This window comes from Pollachius pollachius (assembly GCF_949987615.1).
Source record: "Pollachius pollachius genome assembly, chromosome: 15".
Taxonomy (NCBI): Eukaryota; Metazoa; Chordata; class Actinopteri; order Gadiformes; family Gadidae; genus Pollachius; species Pollachius pollachius.
In genome coordinates this window covers 12,519,242-12,540,930 of record NC_136948.1, presented here as the reverse complement: position 1 = coordinate 12,540,930, position 21,689 = coordinate 12,519,242, and the positions used below count along the sequence as shown (strand labels likewise).

At 45.2% G+C, this 21,689-nt stretch overlaps 3 protein-coding genes across 3 annotated transcripts; 1 reads left to right on the top strand and 2 right to left on the bottom strand.

Annotated features, from left to right (window-relative positions):
- Positions 1 to 868: 868 nt before the first annotated feature.
- zdhhc22 (zDHHC palmitoyltransferase 22) lies at positions 869 to 1,973 on the top strand (the record flags this gene model as incomplete). The annotated part of the gene is made up of 2 exons (XM_079752854.1): positions 869 to 1,433; positions 1,690 to 1,973. 2 exons carry the CDS (start codon positions 869 to 871, stop codon positions 1,971 to 1,973), a joined length of 849 nt encoding a protein of 282 aa, XP_079608980.1.
- A 1,316-nt stretch (positions 1,974 to 3,289) lies between these two features.
- On the bottom strand, positions 3,290 to 7,711 carry cipca (CLOCK-interacting pacemaker a). Its single transcript, XM_079752852.1, has 4 exons — positions 7,502 to 7,711; positions 6,224 to 6,335; positions 5,697 to 5,854; positions 3,290 to 4,864 (listed from the first exon to the last, which is right to left on the bottom strand). The coding sequence occupies exons 2-4, from the start codon at positions 6,327 to 6,329 to the stop codon at positions 4,064 to 4,066; spliced, it is 1,065 nt and encodes a 354-aa protein (XP_079608978.1). The 5' UTR covers positions 6,330 to 6,335; positions 7,502 to 7,711; the 3' UTR covers positions 3,290 to 4,063.
- A 685-nt stretch (positions 7,712 to 8,396) lies between these two features.
- On the bottom strand, positions 8,397 to 20,297 carry pgfb (placental growth factor b). The gene is made up of 7 exons (XM_079751841.1): positions 19,859 to 20,297; positions 11,763 to 11,799; positions 10,062 to 10,261; positions 9,527 to 9,606; positions 9,387 to 9,416; positions 9,237 to 9,299; positions 8,397 to 9,134 (listed from the first exon to the last, which is right to left on the bottom strand). The coding sequence occupies exons 1-7, from the start codon at positions 19,919 to 19,921 to the stop codon at positions 9,113 to 9,115; spliced, it is 495 nt and encodes a 164-aa protein (XP_079607967.1). The 5' UTR covers positions 19,922 to 20,297; the 3' UTR covers positions 8,397 to 9,112.
- Between the last annotated feature and the right edge of the window lie 1,392 nt (positions 20,298 to 21,689).

Here is a 21,689-nt window from a genome sequence, read left to right as displayed (position 1 = left end):
CGATTCAAAATACTGAGGTAGACTCATCGAGCATTCGTATTGCCACCTGGTGGTGAATTGTCTGTATTGCAGCACCCAAACGTAATTCATCTTATTATTGTAAACATTTTGGATTCATGAAAAATTGGTAGATCTGTAAGGTTACGGCGGCAAACCAAATTACAAAAATAGGAAATAACCTACCCCCTAACCGACCCCCTACCGAGCCGCAGACCTGCTCGGTGCTGAAATAACACTTCCGGGGAGAACACGTAAGATTCCCAACAGTCGGTGCGAGGGGAATAATCGCCCACTTTACTGCTGCTGCAAAAGACAAGGATGCTCGATCGCCATGAAGGAGAGAGCCAGTGTCATCGCGTCAGGCTACTTCTATCCTGAATGTCGCTCGTAGCGTCGTGGTGCTGAAAGGACAGCTCAGGTATGTAGATGATTATAATGATGACTCGGTGTGGGATGCGGATGATGTGCTCATGGTCGCTGCGATGCAAAGGCGTTATTATGCTGTTCTGGACCGTTTCAATTGCTTATGCAGCAAATTATGGATTTAAATGGCTGTCTCTAAAGACATGGGATGGATTTACGTTCTATCTGAAAAGCCAAATAAGAGCTCTATGTGTGGCCTAATTCAACGACAATTATCCCCATAAATACCCCTGAACTAATTATCCAATCCTGCCCTGGGAACGCAAGCTATTTCCCTCTCCTCCAAACCCCCCATGTAATCTCATTTGTTTGCGTTGAGCCATCATCTCCGTACTGGTAAATGGGCTTAGCTGTTTCGAAATAACCCCCTTTAGCACAGCAGATCTGACACCCAGACGCTGTCTTCGCTAACCGCTGGACGCCTCCTCCTTCTCCTTCCTCAGGGATGCTCGCCAGGATGCTGAGGCTGCGGCTCCTGAACGCAGTGGCTCCCGCCTACTTCTTCACCGCCACGGCAGTCACCTTCATACTGCATTTCGGTTTCTTCCTGCCTACCATTTTTCCAAGCTCAGGCTCAGAATCGCCACTGAAGGGCTCCACGCTGCTGCACACCGCCGTGTTCCTGTTCATGATGCTCAATGCGCTGGGGAACTACATCATGACCATCAGATACCCCGCGGAAAGCGCCAACGACCCCGTGGTAATCCCGGTGTGCTCACCGGATTGCTCGGACAGGATCGACGCTCACTACCTCCTGAACGGCCGTCATTTCTGCAAGCTGTGTAAGAAGGTGATCCTGAAGAGGGACCACCACTGCTTCTTCACGGGGAACTGCATCGGCAACAGGAACATGCGCTACTTCATCATGTTCTGCATATACACGTCGTGCACCTGCCTGTACTCGCTGGTCCTCGGAGTGGCCTTCCTCACGGTGGAGTACGACATCTCTTTCGAGAACCCGTTGACCTTTCTGACCCTTCTCCCCCTCTCCACGGGTTACTTCTTCATAGGTAAGTCGTTCACAGCTTTGGTCAATGAACACTAAAGTGGTGGCAGGAGAATTATTGTCACCGTCCTAACTGGGGGGGGGGGGGGTCCACAGGGGGGCCGGGACGGCACTTACCCCCCTCAAACTTTGGGTTGTAAACGCCTGACGCGTATCAATATTATTACGGGCCATCCCTAATCCATGAATCACATATAAACTCATTGAAATGTCTCATATAAACTCATTGAAATGTTGTTCACACGTTCTCCCCCCACCAGGAGGCGTCTCTGGGCTGCAGCTGTTCCTGGTCATCATGCTCTACGTTTGGCTCGGCATAGGACTGGTGTGTGCGGGCTTCTGCTGCCAGCAGGTGCTGCTGGTGGCCCGCGGACAGACCTGGTGTCAGCTGCAGCGAGGCACGCTGGTTCCGAGCCGCAGCCCCTGGAGAAGCAACCTCCGCGACGTTTTCGGTACGCGCTGGGGCCTTGGACTCGTCTGGCCCGTGCGGACGGTGGAGATGAGCCCCGAGGCACACGCTAACCCCAAAGCGCACACCGAATGACTCGCGCTGAGAGGCATCGCTTCCCATTAGGTCAAGGACTTTAGGTAACGCTTTAGGCGGATATATATTAGGCTACATAATCATGCTGGAATGTTGTTCCACCTGCACAATTCGTCCTTCGACTCGGGAGTCAGAACCTTTTGTTGGCCAGCCCAGGAGCAGCACAATTATTTAAGTTAATTTATGTGGCATAAGGTACTAAATATAGGCCTTTCTATGTTTTAGAACGCTGGAAATGTTCAGCTATTTTGTTCATGACTTTGTCATGTATTTATCTATCTAGATCTTTAAGTCCTTATACATATCCTCACTTGCACTTTCTACAGTATTACTGTTCGTTGCTCTTCCCCTGGACATAGGACTGTGAACTTAGGTCATAGCTGTTTGTGATAGGGCTGATAGACCCTAGGGCTGGTGTTAGAAGATGAGAGAAGAGCAGGCCCATTGAATCAAAGGACTGGACAGCCTCATGTAACGGTCACATGCATTTAAGGGTATTTTCTACAGGGTGTTGCTCTCCAATCAGTCAAGACATATCTGCTAGGCTACTGCAGGTGAGACAATTATAAATATAAATATTTTACTATTTTTCCACGATTCTCCATGTGCCAAATATAACTTTAAGGTTTTTCAGACAGGCTGTTGGGCAACATCATTACACGCTACACATATTGTAGATGTTTAGTGTCAATCTTTTTGGTAAAGAAACTGTTCAGATACCAATCTGTATTATTGTAACATCTGTTATAATCGCATAAGGCCCAGGATGTAACGAAGACCTATTTCATTCATTAATTGAATGTGCCAACTTCAGTATTATAGTGGACAATTACATTGTATTTTTGTAACCAATAGGTTTTACCTTAACAACAAAGGGAACACGTTTGTTAAGAACTGTGGGGCAGCTAGATCAAAAGGTTTAGCATCGTCTGCAGAACCGTTTAATAAGAAGTGTATCTTTAAACCCTTTGCACTGTACTGTAGCTACATAAGTAGCAGTAATCTTAATGGGAACATCTCCATCCATTTTTAAATAGGGGACAATGGGTATATTCTGAAATAAAAGGTATTAAGAACTGTCTTTCTTTGCTTTGAAGAAGAAATAGAGGATGTCCCATAGCGTTATCTTAATAAAATATGAAACCATACTTGTATCTATTGTTAGTGTTATTCACACTGCTTGTCATTCTTCACATTATCTCTCAGATTGTTATTCACTCAGTATAAGCAAGGAGTAACAATACAGAACTGCTTTAACCACAAACCTTCAAAGTAAGTTTTTAAATGTTTACTTATTACGTTTTGATTTAGCCACTAAGAACAGGTAAAGTGATAAGATCTCTTATCTTAGACTATACACTTAAATTAAACTATGAACAGATTCACAGACATATTTTTAAAGGCGCATGATCCTGGACCGAATGAACAGATCAAATGTCTTCCTGCCTTCTAAAATGCTTTTTAATTTTTCAGAACAATCTGAAATAAGTAACATTAAATGTTTTGAATTCTGTTTCTCTTCGGATGGTTAGCATCACAAGCTACTACATAATATCACACACGGTCAAGCTTTAATCTCTACAGAGGCAAATTGTTCAACCAGATCTAATTCATGCGTCACTATGCGTTTGACGTCATATTCTTCATGTAGCTTTAGTCTCGCCAATAGATTGAAAAATATAATCATAAATAAACATCAACAATAAAAACAATATTCAGTAAGTCAGCCCTCTACTTTTCTACAGTTCCAAGACTTCAGTAGAGTCTATGTATCTCATAATAAGCAAAACAGAAAGACAAGATAACCTGTATGAAACAAGTTTGGCTGAACAAAACTCGACTGTACTCCATAAAAGCCTTCTCTACTGGAGTCCTGTTCAAACCCTTCAGGGTCACCCTACATACCTCCTTGATGGTAAGGTCAGGAATGCATTTATTGCTTGCTCACCTGGGAGGCCAGTAGCCCTATTGCCTACGATACGTGCAATTTCGTACCAACGAAAGGGCAAATTGCTAACAAGCAAGGGCTCCTAAAAGAAGCCCCACTCATTCTGTGCTTATGCTGCAGCTTTCCTCCGTCTACCTGTACCTCACACAGGGATGCCCTGCAGGGCTCCCCCTAGCGGCGGCCCCTCACACGGCGGCGAGGCCTTGTCCTGCATGGCGAGCTGCAGCCGGGTCCAGATGCGCGGGTCCCCGGTCCGGAGCGCCTCCATGAGCAGGTCAGTGTGCTCCTGGAGCAGCTGCAGCTGGCCCTGCGTGCGGCGGTTGTCCCTCATCAGCTGCTTGGTGCGCAGGGTGATGCCCAGCAGGCCCGACTTGTTGAGGATGTTACAGGTGTTGCTGAAGCGCTTCAGCTTGTTGCCGTGGTCGGAGAGCGCGTCCTGGGGCACGGCGTCGCGGTGGCCGTCGCCCGCCAGCAGCGGCGCCAGGTCGGGTGGGTCGCGCGGGGCCACTGCGGCGCCGGGCAGCGGGCGGAGCTTCTCGTCGGGTGGCGGCGGGCCGTGGGCGTCCGGGGCCGGGGAGTCGGGTCGGGGGAGGGCCTTGACCGGCGCCTGGCGTATGGGCGTGGCGCTGGGCGAGCTGTAGGGCCGGATGCTGTGGTGCGGGCGCCGCCGGTGTTTGCCGTGTCCCGGGGCGGAGCCGGACCTCAGGGAGGCGGATCCCTGGCGCTTCGACGGTCGCTCCCCAGGGTGGGGCGCGATTCTGGGGTAGGACTTGAGGATCGGCAGGTAGTCTTTTGGTTGGGTGTTATTTTCGGGGGTGGTCTTCGCGGGAGCGACGCTGCAGTTGGACCCCATCGGCTGGAGGAGCACCACCTGGGATGGAGGCACCACCTCCATGGACGAGGGGAAGCTCCACTGCTTCTCTGGCGGGGTGACGGAGTTGGGCTGCAGAAGCAACACGACGTGTATTACAAACTACAGCATAAGGGTGAAATAAATCGGATGCTTGCCACCCGTCTGTTTGAGTCACAATATAGGAACATCTGATCTGAAATAGACATTTCAATTAATAGAGACCAAGCTACATTTTAGCTTGGAGAGTCAGCTGGGCACTGTTTCAAGAAGCTGGGGGAGGTTAACCGGATATGTCCGAAGATACCACGTTCAAACTAATCCCAGTTCGGTTACCATGGCGACTGATGATGTGGGCTCGACCCGGAGCCAATCTTGTACATAGCGGGTTAGCTCAGGCTAGGATAGGGTCAGAGTTCTGGTTGAGGCCTAAACAGATCCTAACCTGCTCCTTGAAACAAGACCCTGCTGTGTGGACTGGCAGTAATGTGTTCTACCACCACTGTAGCATAAATAGAAATACAAATCACGTGCACCACAAAGCATCATGAGGTACACAAGACGAAACTCAAGTACACTGCCAAAACATGTTAACCCCAGAAGTAACACAGTCGACAGTTACATGTTTACCCCAGAAGCAACACTGTCGACAATAACATGTTAACTCCAGAAAGAACACAGTCAACAGTTACATGTTAACCCCAGAAGCAACACTGTCGACAATAACATGTTAACCCCAGAAGTAAAGTTGACTCCTCCCTGACAGAAAAATGTATCATGTTACAAATAAATAAATAATAAATAAAATAACCAAATATCTGAAATACAGATGCAACCCTTTAACCCCAGTACAACAACAACAAAACCAAACTGTAACAATCAGAACGTGAGATCGGGGCATTACTAGTGGTGTGCAGCCACATACCTGCTTCAGGACAAAGTTGTTCATGATGATCATGGGGTTGATTCCCGGGTAAGAGCGACCCACCACGGCTGTGTGGTCCAGGCCAACAGCAGATGCGGTCCTCCCGCTCTCCTCTAAGTCAGTCAGGTCCACGGCACTGAGGTAGCCGGAGCTGGCGTCTGAGACGGGGGGAAGAGAGCAGTGAGCGGCTCCATCTCATTACGCTCAGAGGGGAACCCGATCCTCTCCTTTCAAACAATAACACTGTCAGAGCATTAAAACCACGGGGGCCGTCGCAGAGATAACCGGTGTAAAGGGACACGGTTACACCAGCCGTAGGGGAAAACAAGCTTTGTACAGTTAATCCCGCTCTTCAAATTCCCTTTTGAAACAGTTTTCTATTCTTATGTGGATGAAAGAGGGGTCTGTTCTTATTGAAAGGATAAAAGGATAGGTGGCACCTTTTCTACAAAACAGAAAGCTACAAAAATGTATCCCACGGGAAATCACTGGTGTGTCACAGTGCATATTCAGTAATTCAGGCAAACCTGAACAGCCAGAATCCCTCTCGGATCCGGCCTTGGATACACCTGTGTGGGTCGCCATGGTGATTCTTTGTCTCCTGGATCCCCCTGGCTTACCTAAGTGGCTCATGTGTTCCTGTAAGTGGAGAGGGAGGGGTTAACAGACTGCTACATAAGATGTGAAGTTATCCGGGTGGACACTTGCTCCATCCTGCAAGAGCAAACACTAGCCATTCTGCTCCACTAACATAAGATGTTTACAGTGATAAAGAAAGTCTTGCATTAAACCTGAATCATTGGGACACGTCAATGTGTTGAATGTCATTCAACTGTAATGGAATTGACTCCCGTGTCTAGTGTCCATCAAATTCTATATTCTAATTACTGTAACAACAAATGATTGGCTAAATAAGTGGTAAGCACTACTATAACAATAAACCACTGGACCACAGTCCAGCCTTTTTTTCTAAAGTTGGTCGTGCAGCACATGTATTTTACATTGAGCGTCTGCTAAATCACTAGCTCACATGTAATGTAATTATTCAAAAATGATACTAGGCCGCACATAGTGGTGCATTGCAAAACATTGCTCTTAACTGTATCTGAAACAACCACTATAGCCTATTTTAAGACCGGTATAAAGTGCAGCAGTGATTATGTTTATGCTAATATATAGCCAAAAGAAATCATTGGGACACATTGTTGTGATTAAAAAGGTACAGGGTTCTCATTCTCAGTTCATGCAGGGGAGGGACCACTGCAGACGGGGACCCCCCGGAGCGAGACACCGTACGAACGTCATCTTGGTCTCGATCAAAAACCTCGCAATCAATAAGGTCCTTGAAACCACTTAACGGAATGAGAACCTAGAAACCAGTCAGACCAGTGTAGCCAGCGACAAGGACTATAGCCTCATTATGTTACAGCAACAATCAAGCTGGACCAAGCGTGAGCAGAACAAGGTGCTGCTGGTGGAATAGCCTCCCTAGCCTCCCTGGAGGGTGCGACCATGTTGACTAATTTTAAGTGAACATATGTCCCTTATCTTCTCCATTTACATGTTCGGGTAGTTCATATACAACAACAAACACGTCTTATTTGACTGTTTTCCACCATCAACCCTTGTGATCATGCTCCTGGTTTAGCTAGGTGGCTTTCGTTAGCTTCACAGCGGGGGTTCTTTAAAGGCTGTTTCATTAGCAGTTGTATTAATACTACGGTAAACGAGGACTCGCAGAGCGCTTACGATAACGCTGTTTCTTTGCAATCGAATAGTATTGTGGCGTGACAGACAGGACGTACCGACTCGGCCTCTGCCGTCTACGGGACTCGGCGCCAGGGTTCACTGCTGCCGCACAGTCGGTGTGGTGGTTCGTTTATCACACAACCATAGTGGTGCGATCGGTCGAATATCGATATTTGAACGTATTCCTTGTTGTGGATCCGATGATCAGATGGGTGGACGACGTCGCTTACAGCGTCAGAGAAGCGTGTTTACGGTCCTGTCAGACCTACAGGCCTCTGCACTGGAGGGGGCGGCGATGCGTAGACGCGTCTATGGCGCGTCGACGGCGCGTTAAAGTGAACGTGCACCAAACTTACACAAAAAAAAAATACAAAAACGAATCAGTTTCTTAAATGTATCCTTAACAAGTAATAACACCAAGACGATGAATCCAATGCAATCTGAGGGACCGGCCTGTCATCGCAGGCTGTCTGTGTGTCAATGTGGGTTACATTATTTATGGCCAAAGAAAATTTGCCAAATCGATTAGCTACCATTGTTACCCACCTAATTAGAACTGCTTCCTTTTTCCATAATGAGAAAAAAAAAGAATAAAACAATAAAACTTGCAAAAGCTTACATAACCATTGCACATCTGTTGACTATGAGCAATTTTTGAAGCATCATAGATTATAATCATGTCAATTGCTATCATTTGCATCGGTATTGTTAATTTCATAGTTTAGACCTATCATGTAGGCCTACTTTAAAATTTTGCATATTTTGATAGCATTCCTTTATAAGGAGAATATAAACAACAGCAGTGAAACAACGGAGCAGTCGACCTAATGTCCATAGTAAAACTACACATTTAAACAACTAGAGGCCATTTCTTTAATGCACTGCTCACATTTATTTATACACTCAAAACTTCTTTGGATGAATCTTCAACACATAAATGTTTTTGGGTTACTTATTTTCACAATGTACACATGATTGCAAGTAGAACTTGGTTTAAATCCAGTGGTTTTAAAAAACATTTGACGAACAGTTTTCTCGTAGACCGTGAAAGCAGTGTCATAGGGAAATAAGGGAAGTAATGCGCTGTTTTAAATCACACCGCTAGAGGGAGACATTCCATCTTAGTGCATTCCAGAAAAATGAAGAGACACGCGATGGGATGTTCCTCATTGGCCTTGATGACGATACAGTTCGACGGAAGACGTTGCTTCAAACCTTGACCGTTAATCCAAAGAATATTTTAGCTGTATCAATAAATAAACATTTTAAACAATGGTAAAATCTTTAAATACCTACATGATACATATAGTTGATAATAGCCAGTATAAAGAAGGAGTAAAAAACAACACAGTATTATTCTCTGTCTGTTTGGTCCTATTGCACTGGCTCCCAGGGATGTCCGTCGTGTCAGGGGTGTAACAGAATCGTTTTCACAAATCAAAAGGCACTTCCGGTTGAACCTTTATTTAAAAAGCTCTCCCCGTCCGCAGAAGGGCCTGTCGCCTCAACAACCCAGTCTTTGAGTCTCTTGACTGCAGTCGCAGACAGTGAAGATTGACACAGCCATTGGGTTTGGAAATAAATAGTAAGCCATTTTGCGAGAGGGAGGGGGGTGAGGGGGGTGTGTGGGGGGGGGGGGGGGGGGGGGTGTGAAGGTATGCCACTAGTTACCTACGAGGGACCTGGCACCTAAAATAAACACAAACAATATTAGAAGATCAACATTAGCTTTAAGGGCACTCCAGTAAAACCTGAAGGGTTGAGGCTAGTTTGGTTGAATAGTAGTCTGACCTGTCACAGTCTTTCCCTCTTTGTCTTTCCTTTCTCTTCTTTCCTCTCCCTTTCTGTCTCCTTCTGTAGAAAATAACATAATATAAACCTCCTGAGCAGAGATGCTATAAAAAAAATATTTCACATCTGAGAATATGAACATCCACTTACCGTTCAACCCTCATGATGGGTTCTCGTTTTCTGAGGATGGAATAAATTTAAAATCAGAACAAAGCAGCTATTCGATTAAATATCAAATGAGCATTGTTTTAATGAATATGTTCTCTGAGTTCTCTACTCGCTTGTCTTACCTACATTCACATGTCTGGTGCTCCACAAACGTCATCTCAACATATTCTTGACCTTGCTCCGCTGGCTTGATTTTCAACAGCTGTGGAAACAAAGACATTGAACCTGCATTATGTAAGTTTACGATTAGCAATATGTGAACCAGAATAAACAATGTACACAGAACGATTCCCTGGATGGAATGACTAAATAGCTGCAGTTTAACATAAACATATACCATTTTTATCCTGCACTATCAATAATATTAAGCCTGCACTATCAATGATTTTAAACCTGCACTGTGAACGATATCAAACCTGCACTGTCAACGATATTAAACCTGCACAATCATTGATGGTAAACATGCACTTTCAACAATATAAATGATGGAGAGTAAACAAATTGTATTTACCGTAGGTAAATACAATTTGTTTGTTTACTCACATTCAATACAAAAATGATACCTACAGTATACAAATTACAAAAGAGTTAGAATTAGTTTCAGTATTATCATACACAGTCAATATTATTATCCACACCTGACCGCCTTAGTCTTACCAGCATGGTGACATTGGAGGTGTTGGTGGGATGGCACTCCATGTTGTCGTCTCCGCAGCAGCCGGCGCAGCGCACCAGGGGCACGCAGGACGGGCTGTAGATGTGCTCCACCTCCTCGGGGTGCTCCTTCACCACCTCCACCAGCTTCTCGATGGTCCGGCAGAAGCTCCGATGCCACACCTCTTGGAAGTTCAGGACGACTGCGTGTGACAGGGGTGCAGAGTGAGCCTGACCCTGTTTTATAATTAGGGTTACAGTGAAGTGATTCTGTGTGTGTGTGTGTGTGTGTGTGTGTGTGTGTGTGTGTGTGTGTGTGTGTGTGTGTGTGTGTGTGTGTGTGTGTGTGTGTGTGTGGCTTTGTCTTGAACTAATGGGGACAGCTTATACAAAAGTATTGAATTTGTACTTTATTAAACGTTTGAGGAGCAACTGAACAGGAATTTTGAACCAGGATGAACAACAGCACCAAACACAGGCACAGAATTGCGCTTTTCTTTTATGATATGCTCAACAGATTGCTGTTTCTGATTTGCTGAACAGATTGCTGTTTCTGATTGGCCCAACTGCTTGCTGTTTCTGATTGGCTCAACAAATTGTCTTTCTTGTTTGTAGTAAAGAAGTCTGTGCTACTCTACAGTTTGACAAATGTAATTGACAAATCAGATTTTTACTCAAAACAAAAAAAGCACAAGAACTTGTTAGAAGCTTGATGCTATTCTCAAATACCATTAAAAAAAATGTTCCCAACGAGTCCAACATGAAAGTGCTGCTAATATGCCTGTGTATATCCTGTTGTCATTTTGAAAAAACAACCAAAACAAAGTTTGTGTAATGCCCTCCTTCCTGTGGGAGTATATGTGTAAAAGTGACCCAATTGCATAGTCAAAGGGGGGGAGGCGGGGAACGGAACATGGCAAGATTATGGCCGAACAAACAGTACGCTCAGGAAAAACAAATGTTGGAAACAAGGGACATGATCAGGACCTGGACTGAGCTGGGACGGGGCTGCCCCGCGGGCCCCACCGGGACCAGAGTGACCCCTGGGGTCAGAGACTGGAGCCTGACAGCACTGCAGCTGTTTATAAAAGCAGGACGGCTGGACGAACAGGGATGGGAAGAGAGCTCTGTTCTGAGGAGGAGAAGTGAGCCAGCAGCCTCGTGTAACCAGTTACCAGACCAGTCAGCCAGTGGAGCGCTCTGCTGCATAATTCCTGTTCATTATCTGGCTTTAGTTTTGTTTTGTAACTCCTCAATCCTCCCTTTGACTACCAGAGCTTTGAAGGGTTTTGTCAGTATTTATTTTGCAGTGACACTGATTTACAGCTTGGCCAGGAGGAGGGGAGGATGAGAGGGAGCTGGTGAGGGAGCAACATGTTTAGGGCCGTGACCTCATCCATCAGTCTTGCTGGCACTAAGCCTTTCTCAGGGCCTTAGAGCCCGAAGAAAAGATCATCCCTGGCTCCCCAGACGTGAGCTTTCAATTCAGTGATCAGGAGTTGACTGATCACACAAGAAACAATAGAAAATACTTTTATATTTTATGAATCATTCATAGGCAGTGTGAATATCACATCGTGAGGATGAGAATCACATACTCGGTACTCCCCAATCTATTAGTCTTAGTCTTTTAAACGTAGGGAAAATCAGACAGGCAGACAGACACACAGACAGACACTCAGACAGAGAGACAGATAGATGTACCTTCAGATGTGCTGTTTAGACTTGATGAGGGCAGGCTCTGTGAAACAAGAGACACATTAGATAAGAACATTTTCCTTGATATTGCAGTACTTTGGTTGTTCAAAGAAGCTCAAACAATCGCATGTTAATATTCTCAGGCACAATTCTACAAGCAGAATAGACATCATTGCTGCTGTGTAAACTCCAGTCGGATACCTCAGAGGACCACCAACCCAGCACTAATAAAACCTGCATCATAACTGATTATAGGCTTTTCCAATATTGATATTAAAGGCAAATAGCCTGCAGAGATCGCCAGTTCCATGGCTTCACAAACCATTTTACAGTCAGTCCCCATAGACTGTATCTAACTGCTGTTGGGAGTATCATTTTGATAGTTAATATTGAAAAGATTGAAAAGTGTACTAGATGATACACACTGCGAACCTATTCAATTATATTTGGTGCCTTCCTGTCCCAAACCTGTTTCCTGTGGCGTAAGAATATGCCCTATTTATTTCCCCATTGCTTGTTTGTTTCCCTCTCTCTGACATGTTTCCCATCGTCCCCATCATAAACAGAGACCCTTTCTCATCAGTCTGGGAAAACACGAACCCTCTTCAGCGACTCCATCTCAGGATGGGAAATCCAGCATTTGATATAATCTGTCCTGGCAGAAGCGGACGGACAGACATGCCTCCGTCATCAAGTGGCCGAACACCTTCAGTGTTAAACTGATATTAGTCCCCTGCTTCAGTTCCATGAAATGGTTACCCAAAATCGTAGGGTTATAAAGTAGGATGTTCCTTTTTTCGACCATCTGCCTCTGAATGTTGCCCCTTCTTCCTGTTTTTGGACCATAATAAGTGTGAGGTGAGGACACTGGTTATCAGTGCTAAAGTCAGCCATTTTTATCAAAACATTTGGAGTGGAATGTCCTGCTTCCACGATGACAGATAACATCACATAACATCTATGTTTTACTGTGCGCACACAAACAAGCACACACATACGCACACACACACACACACAAGCATGTACACAAGCACACACATACGCATGCACATACACACCCACACACACACACACACACACACACACACACACACACACACACACACACACACACACACACACACACACAAACACACTCCCACATACACACACAAAAGTGCAGCAATCTCCAGTCCATCTAAGGGTTGCTGGTACCCCAGCATTCCTTGACGAATTCAAGTTCAGATGCCCATGATCAAGCCCTATTAACCTAACCAGGCATTGCATTGCTGCCCTTCCCCGGTGGATGTGCGAGTTTGAAGGCAGTAATGTTGCAATAATGTGCTCTGCTCATAAGTCAAAGCAATTTCATAACCCTTACTCAGATCTGTATTCTGGGTTCAGACCTTGGAATGACTAAGCGCCCACTTGGCATCTTGCGTGTGGTTGGGAATTAAACCTGAGGTAAGCTGTGACACACTGGCAGACGGGCTGCACTACATGAGGACGGTCACGTAGAGACCAGCAGCTTCTGCTCTTTGACTTGTGGAGTATTTAGAAATGATGACTAGGAGTTCATTGAGATGCAGTTTGTGTGAGTTTGTGGCGATTGGTTGTGGATTAATAATACTTGTTTCCATGGAATACTATTATTACATAAGACATGGATGGGAACTCAACCATAACCGGAATCCATTTTGCAAGAAATAATCTACAAAATGTTTGTTTACTTTGATTTTAATAAATGTATCATTCAGCAGCCTTTCTTTGATAGCATTACGCAAACATTATTACCACTTTTCTGACTGGAGTTTGAAGAACTAAAGATGTTTATGGTCCAGGCCTCCCCTACACAGCTGGAGAACATCTTTCGAACGCATTCTCCCTGGCATGGAGCCAGCGGAGGGGAGCCAGAACAGTGGCTCGTGAAGCAAATCTGTTGTAGCAGTCAGTAGTTGTAAACTTCTAGAGTTTGTGAATGTAAACTTTTTCAGCAGGGGGCCTTCAAAGAGCTGCTCCAAGTCTTTCTTTAAAAGTGAGATCCCACAGAGCAAGATGTACAATATTTGACTTCAGTTCCTAACCAACTCTTTTCCTCATCCCATTCTCCCCCTCTTTATTTAACAATTCAGATTCCAGCCGAAAACTAAAAACCACGGCCTTCCACACATCCATCATCAAACAACGTGTCTCCCAGTCGTCGCTCAGGGAGAACGACGGCACCAAAACGCCACGTCGCGGTATGTATACGTGAGGCCACCGCAATAACAACAATGGCAGCCGGCATTGAGGAGCTGACGGGGTCCAGCTGGGCGTAGGGGGTGGTCAGGCCAGAGCGTGAGCGGAACATCAACACACTTCAACAGAGCTGCACGGGTCACAGCAGTAAGCCCCAGAGAAGGTACAGAAGAGGAGAGAGGTCTGCTACTGCACGTACTGATTTGGATTGAATGCAAGCAACAGACTTGACTGTTCAATGAACGTCACTTCACTTCGACTGTAAGGAAAAGTAAAAAGCTGTTGTGTATGTGTTGCGCATAGGAAATCTGCCCAGTCCATGGTGACTTTGTGCTGTAGATCAAGAGGTGGGATTGGTGTTTAGGGGTGCATTGTTTTTTTGCCAGAATTATTTACTAGTCATGGTAAATAACTGAATGACTGAAATCAGAGAACCCATGTTTATTTCGCTATTTGGATGTTTATTTAGTGTCTAAATAAACTAAACGTCTAAAAGTTAGACGCCAGTGGAAATGTTGGCCTTTTCTGTGTACACCATGTTCCTCAGCAAGAGCTCCATAAAAATAATGTTTTTCGATTCAATGGGAACAAAAAGCATTTCCTCAATAGAAGACTAATTAATGCATGTAAACATACACACACACACACACGCACACACACACACACACACACACACACACACACACACACACACACACCCACACGACACACACACACGACACAGGTCTCCAGATAAGGCTGGTAATTGCGTCCCTATTACAGTAAACGGCCTTCTCCCATGTAAACCACACTAAATTACTTCAAGATGGGAGATTAAAGCGTCCGAGCAGGCGAACGCCCCGAGCGTCACTTCTATTCCTCATGCCGAGGAAGGACAAATCCATATTTCCTGATTGCCCCTCTCCCCCGGGTAGGGGCAATTACAACCAGGGGAGGAGAGGGAAGGCATAGGGAGCAGAGGCCCCACTGGCCGGCCCCTCACTGCAGGCCACGCTGCATGCTGCAGGCCCTGAGGAATTATCATGGGAGAGGATGTGGGGGACCCGCTCACACACAGGGACACACACAGGCACGCACGTGCACACACACGTTGGTATGTGTTTAGGCAATCCGCACACGTACAACCTCACACACCCAATTACATACACATGCACAAGCCAGCACATGCAGAACGCAACACACACAACTACCCACACACACACAGTATATATATATATATATAGTTGAGTTCTTTGTTTGGGGTCAAGGCTGAGTGTGACCCAGATGGTCAGACCCCCATGAGGTTTGGCTTCCTACGCTGATGTAATGGACACACCTGCACTCAGCCAGCTCATCGTACACAGATAGGTTGGCGACATGTGGCCATGTGGCCAGGGCTTAAGACAGCCTTGTTATCGAGATGCCGGTCAGCTACAGCAGAGTTGAGACCCCCACTCTACTCCTGTTTCTCCTCCAGCCAAAGTGAATAAAGTCTTTCCAGAGTAAGCATTTCAACTTTAATCGAATGCTATCGATAAAGCTTTGAGACGTGTGTTTGCTGAATGAGTTAACCAACCACTATTCCCCTTCAGTGATCCAGTGGTATGGGAGTATCATCAAGCAAGGTGGAGCCTGCATACTACACATTGAAAGAGGCAATAAATCTCAGATCTGCAGCACATTCCGGCTGTTTGGCTAGAAGGCTCGAAGGTGTGGGAGCTGTCACATGGGCAGGAGGAAACAGGCATTAGCATGGTGCTTCTGACAATAAAACCGCCTTTGAATTCAGACCGAGCAGGGCAGACAGGATATAAGCACTTGTCTCTCTCTCATTCTCTCTCTCTCTTGCTTGCTCTCTCTCTCTTTCTCTCTCTTGCTCGCTCTCTTTCTTTCGCTCTCTCTCTCGCTCTTTTTTCCCCCTTCTCACTCTCTTTCTTTTTCGCCATCTCTCTCTAACACAAAATCACACACACACACACACACACAAACACACACACACACACAGGCACACACACACACACACACACACAATCAAACGCACACACATACACACCACACACACACCAGGACTGTGCACGAGGATGGCGTGACACCTCTGGACCCACCACAGGAAGTGGCAGTACTATGCAGGAGCGGGGGGGACAGCAACATGTCAGGGAATGTGCGGCGTGCGGGGAACACGGCGGTGAGGACGGTGACAGCTCCAACGCTGGGGGGGGCAGGACATTGTTCCACAGCCCAGGTGCTTCCACTCACGCCTATGTAAAGAGCCATAGGAGATGGGGGCTATTTCGGGAAATGAGACAAAAATAAAACACAACACACTGGTTCATACGTCTCGATGTAAAACAAGCTCGAGGCTGAAGGTCTATTAATAAGGTTATACAAGGTTATGTTATATGCCGTTTTCAGAATAATTGTTTTCTGGATATGATGGAACTATTCGACTGGTCTACTCTATTGTGAACTCTAACTCTGTGTTTGTATGGTTGAGGTGTTGAAGTGTTAAACAAAGGCCCGTAATTGAAACAATTCTTTAATAAAATACGTAATTTCGCCTGAAGTGAATAAAACTACTATTACGTTACGTTTACGTTTTGCATTTTATCCTGGTTTTTGTAGTTCTGTACTAAACATTAGACCCAAGGTAAACCAGCCGAAAACAAGATAAATAATGCTACTCCAATATGGAATCGTTCAATATTGAATATATTGTTTATGATCGGTCTGGCCTGCTTATGGTATAAAGGCAAGTGACAGACCCCCGTGTAGCAAGGTCGCGACAGACCCCAAATTAATCACAGACTGTGTCGAAAATAACATTCATCAGCAACGAGGACGGTGGCCAATTTAAAATCTATTCCTATATTTAAAAAATCATGCATTTATTTTAAAAACAGGGACCTTTCCGGAAACTGGCCACCAAAGACGGGGAAAGGCCACCAAAGACAGGGCCATTCCACCAAAGACGAGGACAGGCCACCAAAGATGAGGACAGGCCACCAAAGATGAGGACAGGCCACCAAATATGGGGACAGTCCCCGGGTGAATGAAGTCTTCTGGTCAGCATATGAAGACATTTGCTTAATTTGATGATCACAATCCAAAGTGACCCTTGAGGATCACTTTGGATTGTGATCAACTAAGATAAACTACAAATCACATGTGTTTGCATACCTTGTGAATGATATCGGTCAATTTCCATTTCATTGTGTCTCTTTCACATTTATTGCTTGACTTTATCAGACCAACCTGTCTCCATTTGGCTCATGACGCAACATCAAAAACCAAATGAGAAACTTTAATTTCTGACTTTTATACTTTTATAGAATCACACTAACTTAAATAAGGAAGTTGTGCATTGGACCACAGGTACAGAGACACATTAAATGCACACAAGCCCATCAAATGACTGTGACTGACATTTGATTGTTGTAGGATGCATCAGTCCTAAAGTATTTGGCAGCAGATCAGTAACATCAAGGATCAGGAGGTGAGTGACTCACACAGATGCCTCAGGAAGATTTCATACTGTAAACCAGTGGGCCAACACCAGGCCTGCTTCGTCATCACCACCACCTTCGCCCTCCCCCTCATCTTCTTTTTCAGTATGACACCATCCTGATCTCCAGAGTTCTCATTCTGTTTCTTTCTGCCGTTGAAAGATTAGAAAATAAATGATAGGACCAACCAGCGACAAGGGGACGGAGTTTGAGTTCACAACGGAGAAGGAGCAATGCAGACCGTAAACCGCTTTAAAAAACAATGGGGGGTCCCAAGGAAAGGTTAGCATTCTACAGAGAAATCAACTGATAAAGACTGAATAAAGGAGCAGAAATCGACATGGTGTTTTAGCTTTACTTCAGACCAGATTCAGTCATAGCGAAGAGAGCAAGAACATTGCTCTGATTGGCTGGATCTTTTGGAACAACATAAGGCTGTGACCTAATCTGGAAATCAATTACTGCCCAGCCAAGTCCAGACTGATGTTCAATGCGAAACACAATCTTGAACATCTTGATGGTCTCACGAGGCTTCCCTTGCGGTTGGACACTGACTAGATCCAATAAATCGTACAATGATTGAGTGACGAAGATTTCATTGCTTTCAGACATCCACAACTTTACATTATATTATTTTGACATTCATATGATGTCATTCAATCACTATTGACAATCATATCTCTATTTCAAAGGAATTTTGAAACATGACGCTGTAAGCAGGGAGAGACTCAGTGTATGGAGAAATTGAGTAGTAGGCCTGAACAGAGATGCAGCCTTAGCCTTCCTGCCATGTTTCCCCCCTCAGAATGAGCTAAACATGCTAGGGTCAAAGATTTCTTTGCAAATCCATTAGGACTTTAATCATGTAAGATGTGTTTGTATCTCCTCTGGCCCCCCCCCCCCCCCTCCCCCAACCAAACCAAGCTGGCTAGTGTCATGACAAGCTTGGTTGCGTCGGGACATTCAGACCTTTAAACGTATGACATGCCAAGACCACTGGAAGCTGCCGTCGATGACGTGTGCACGGGCTGGCAGTCCCGCCGAGGGGGGCTATGAACGGCGTGAGAACGGCCCGGAATAGATGCCCGAAGATGTGTTGTATGAAACGAGGGGCTTCGGCAGCACTCACACACACACACACACACACACACACACACACACACACACACACACACACACATACACACACACACACAGACACACACACACCCACACACTCACACACAGACACACACACACCTCAAGACGTTAGACTCTGAAAAGGATCTTTGGGTAAGGAGCGTGTGCCAGTGTCCGCCGGTGCATCCGATACCAGTGTACCCCTCTCAGACACACACACACACACCTCCCTGTCCACTTGTTTGGAGCTTGTTCCTGGCTGGCACACACTCAACAGGGGGCCACTGACAATGTGTGGCCACACAGAACAGACCAGCATTGTAAGCATCTGCTGTTGCTTGACAGTGATATATCTGGGGGAAATTAGAATAGCATCACTTTAAAACACACACACACACACACACACACACACACACACACACACACACACACACACACACACGCACGCAGCGCACACCTGCACACAGAAACAATAAACACAGTTGCATATCATTGTCAATCCATGTCAAAAAGTGGTCCTTCGGAAAACTGTATTTATACAGCCACCTCTATTATTAAAGTGAGTTGTGGCAGGTAAGACGGATGCAGGTGGAGATAAACGTCCCTGCCAATTTAAAAAAAGGCCAGGGACACGATCTCCAAGGGGTTTTATTGCCTCCTCTACAACACTGCAAAACTATCTGAAACCTTAAAATACGTTGGGAGTATATAATATAATTTGAATGAATAAATTAGTCATTCAATCAAAAAAAATGATTGCCATGGTTTGAATACTAACTTTTTAACAAAGTTAACGACGTTATCAAATCCATCCGTGCCACAGTATGACGTGTTTTTAATTACTAGTTTAGTAGCTTCCCCATGTGTAACTTTGAGTGTGCTTGCATCATCTTCTTCACAGAGGCTTTTTTGCGTGAATTTTGTCCCGTCTCACTCATCAAATGGACTGGGATGACACATTCCCAAAGGTTTGAATACACAATGGGCTACCACTATCAATGGCCTCCACAGAGACTGAAAGACTGGAACAGACTCAAACTGAGAATATGAGCTATTAAAAGGCTTGAAAGCGGAACTATATTTTACTACAGCACATTAATTCACGTGCCTGCTTTATCAAAGATGAAACGACATATTGAACCGTAGGCTATACTTAATAAGTTATAGGCGTACAGTATACAGTTATGCAGCAATGACTTGTTGCCGGAACCTCATACAATAGAATTACGACAAAAGATAATCACGTAATTAGAATATCGAGTAATTGACGAGTTGAGTTCATACCTGGGCAGGTGAGAGCTGCAGTTGGAGCGCTGCGGCCATCAACGTGATAACGCACAGTTTCATGTCGTGGTCTGTTGGATACCCAGCGAGAAGGAGTTGATTCTTCCTGCAAACAAAGGGGATGCTGGAAGGAGAAGTGGAGCCAGAGCAGGGAAGTTGTCCTCCGCTCCCTTCTCCGGTGAGACTGCGTCTCGGCACGTAGATCCACTAGTCTGGTGTAACCTGATGAAGCGCGCCGTGGAAAGTAATGAAAAGGGTTTCTCTCTCCAAAGAGGGACCGAGGAAAAGATATACCCCGAGTCAGTCTTGTCTTAGATTAATATACATTAAATAAATATACATAAAGAAAGCATTTAATGCTTGTTTTAAGAAAGAACGTCAATATTGCAAAGTATATAACATAATAAAATGCTGTTATAAATTTGACCGAACTAAATTATGAAAAAATGATATGATCAAATCATATCTGCTCCAGAAATAATATCACTAATCGGCAGTTGTAGTTTGTTAATCCGAAAACCGTAAAGTTTAAAACGTTGTCTTGCACTCTGTGCCAATAGTAGTTAGAATGTGGGTTTCTAATTGCCTCCACTACCTTTTGACTGGCGGGCCAATTTAATCTCCTCCCCCATAGCTTCCGCCACCCCTTCCGAGTGGGACGGAGCGGTCAGTTGAGAAGATCTGATATACAGTGAATGATTATTCTGCAAACGTGTGTCAGGCATGCATGAATTTCTTATTTAACTAACTTCCAGTGCATAATGCAATATTTAAACCCTCATTTTAGAATGGATGTACTGGATGTACATGCATGTTCATGCATGTATAATGGATGTAATGTAATGGATGTACAGTGGTGCATTGCCAGTTATTTCAACATTCTAAACTTTTGCTGGGGAAAAAACGTTCCAATTCTTGCTGTGGGCGGGGTTCAGACACTCCGGGATGCTGGAGAAATGAGGGCCAGGCAGGCAGATCGCATTACTGTTGACACATAGAGGTAATCTTCTGTCCGCGAGCCCTGTGTTTGCAGTAGCCTTGGAACGCAGGGCCCCTACTGGTAGGGCTTCTTCGCATTCCTTCAACCCTGAAGAATCCTGCTGCTGTGGATGTTAGCAGTGGTAGGGACAACTTTCCTACACTCTGAGTAGAGTAGAGCCAGCAGTTCTGCAGCCTCGCTCTTCCACCATAGTAGTAACCTCCATAGTGGTCACGTGCAAATGGCCCAACGCTTGGTTTATGGCCACAACGAAAGATCCCTCGTTGTGCTGCAGAGCGAAAAAAGGGACATGGTATAGTGTTAAATAAATTAAGGTTTCTCGAAAAGAATCGGTGGATTATTTTTTCTTTTTACAACCGTAAGAGGAAACTGAACCTGTGCCAAGAAACGCATGGCTCTTCAGGGAATTATTTACTTTGGTGCTGCACGACTATTTAGCTTTTCCCTTTCTCCCCCTCGCCCTGCTGCTCCCATCACAGCACTGGTCAGGGACATCCTCCACACCCCCACCACCCCTCCCGCAGAATCAATCTTTATCTCAAACTGTCAAAATATACTCCCCTCATGACCGGAGCATAGGGCGTGTTCAGCAGGGCACGGGTGCATCCCAAAATGAGCAAAGCTTTTGGCCGATTTATTCTGGAAGGTTTCCTTATCTTTTGATGCCTCGAGATGTCTTATAACGATATCAAAATCCATGTAACTTCAAACCCTGGGATTTTTGGATGGAAAAAGCGAATACGATAAAGACTGATGTTGTTTTATTTGCCTTCAACGGTTTTTTATTACATATCAAAAATGAAACGTACATGAAATGAAAATCAAAGAGCA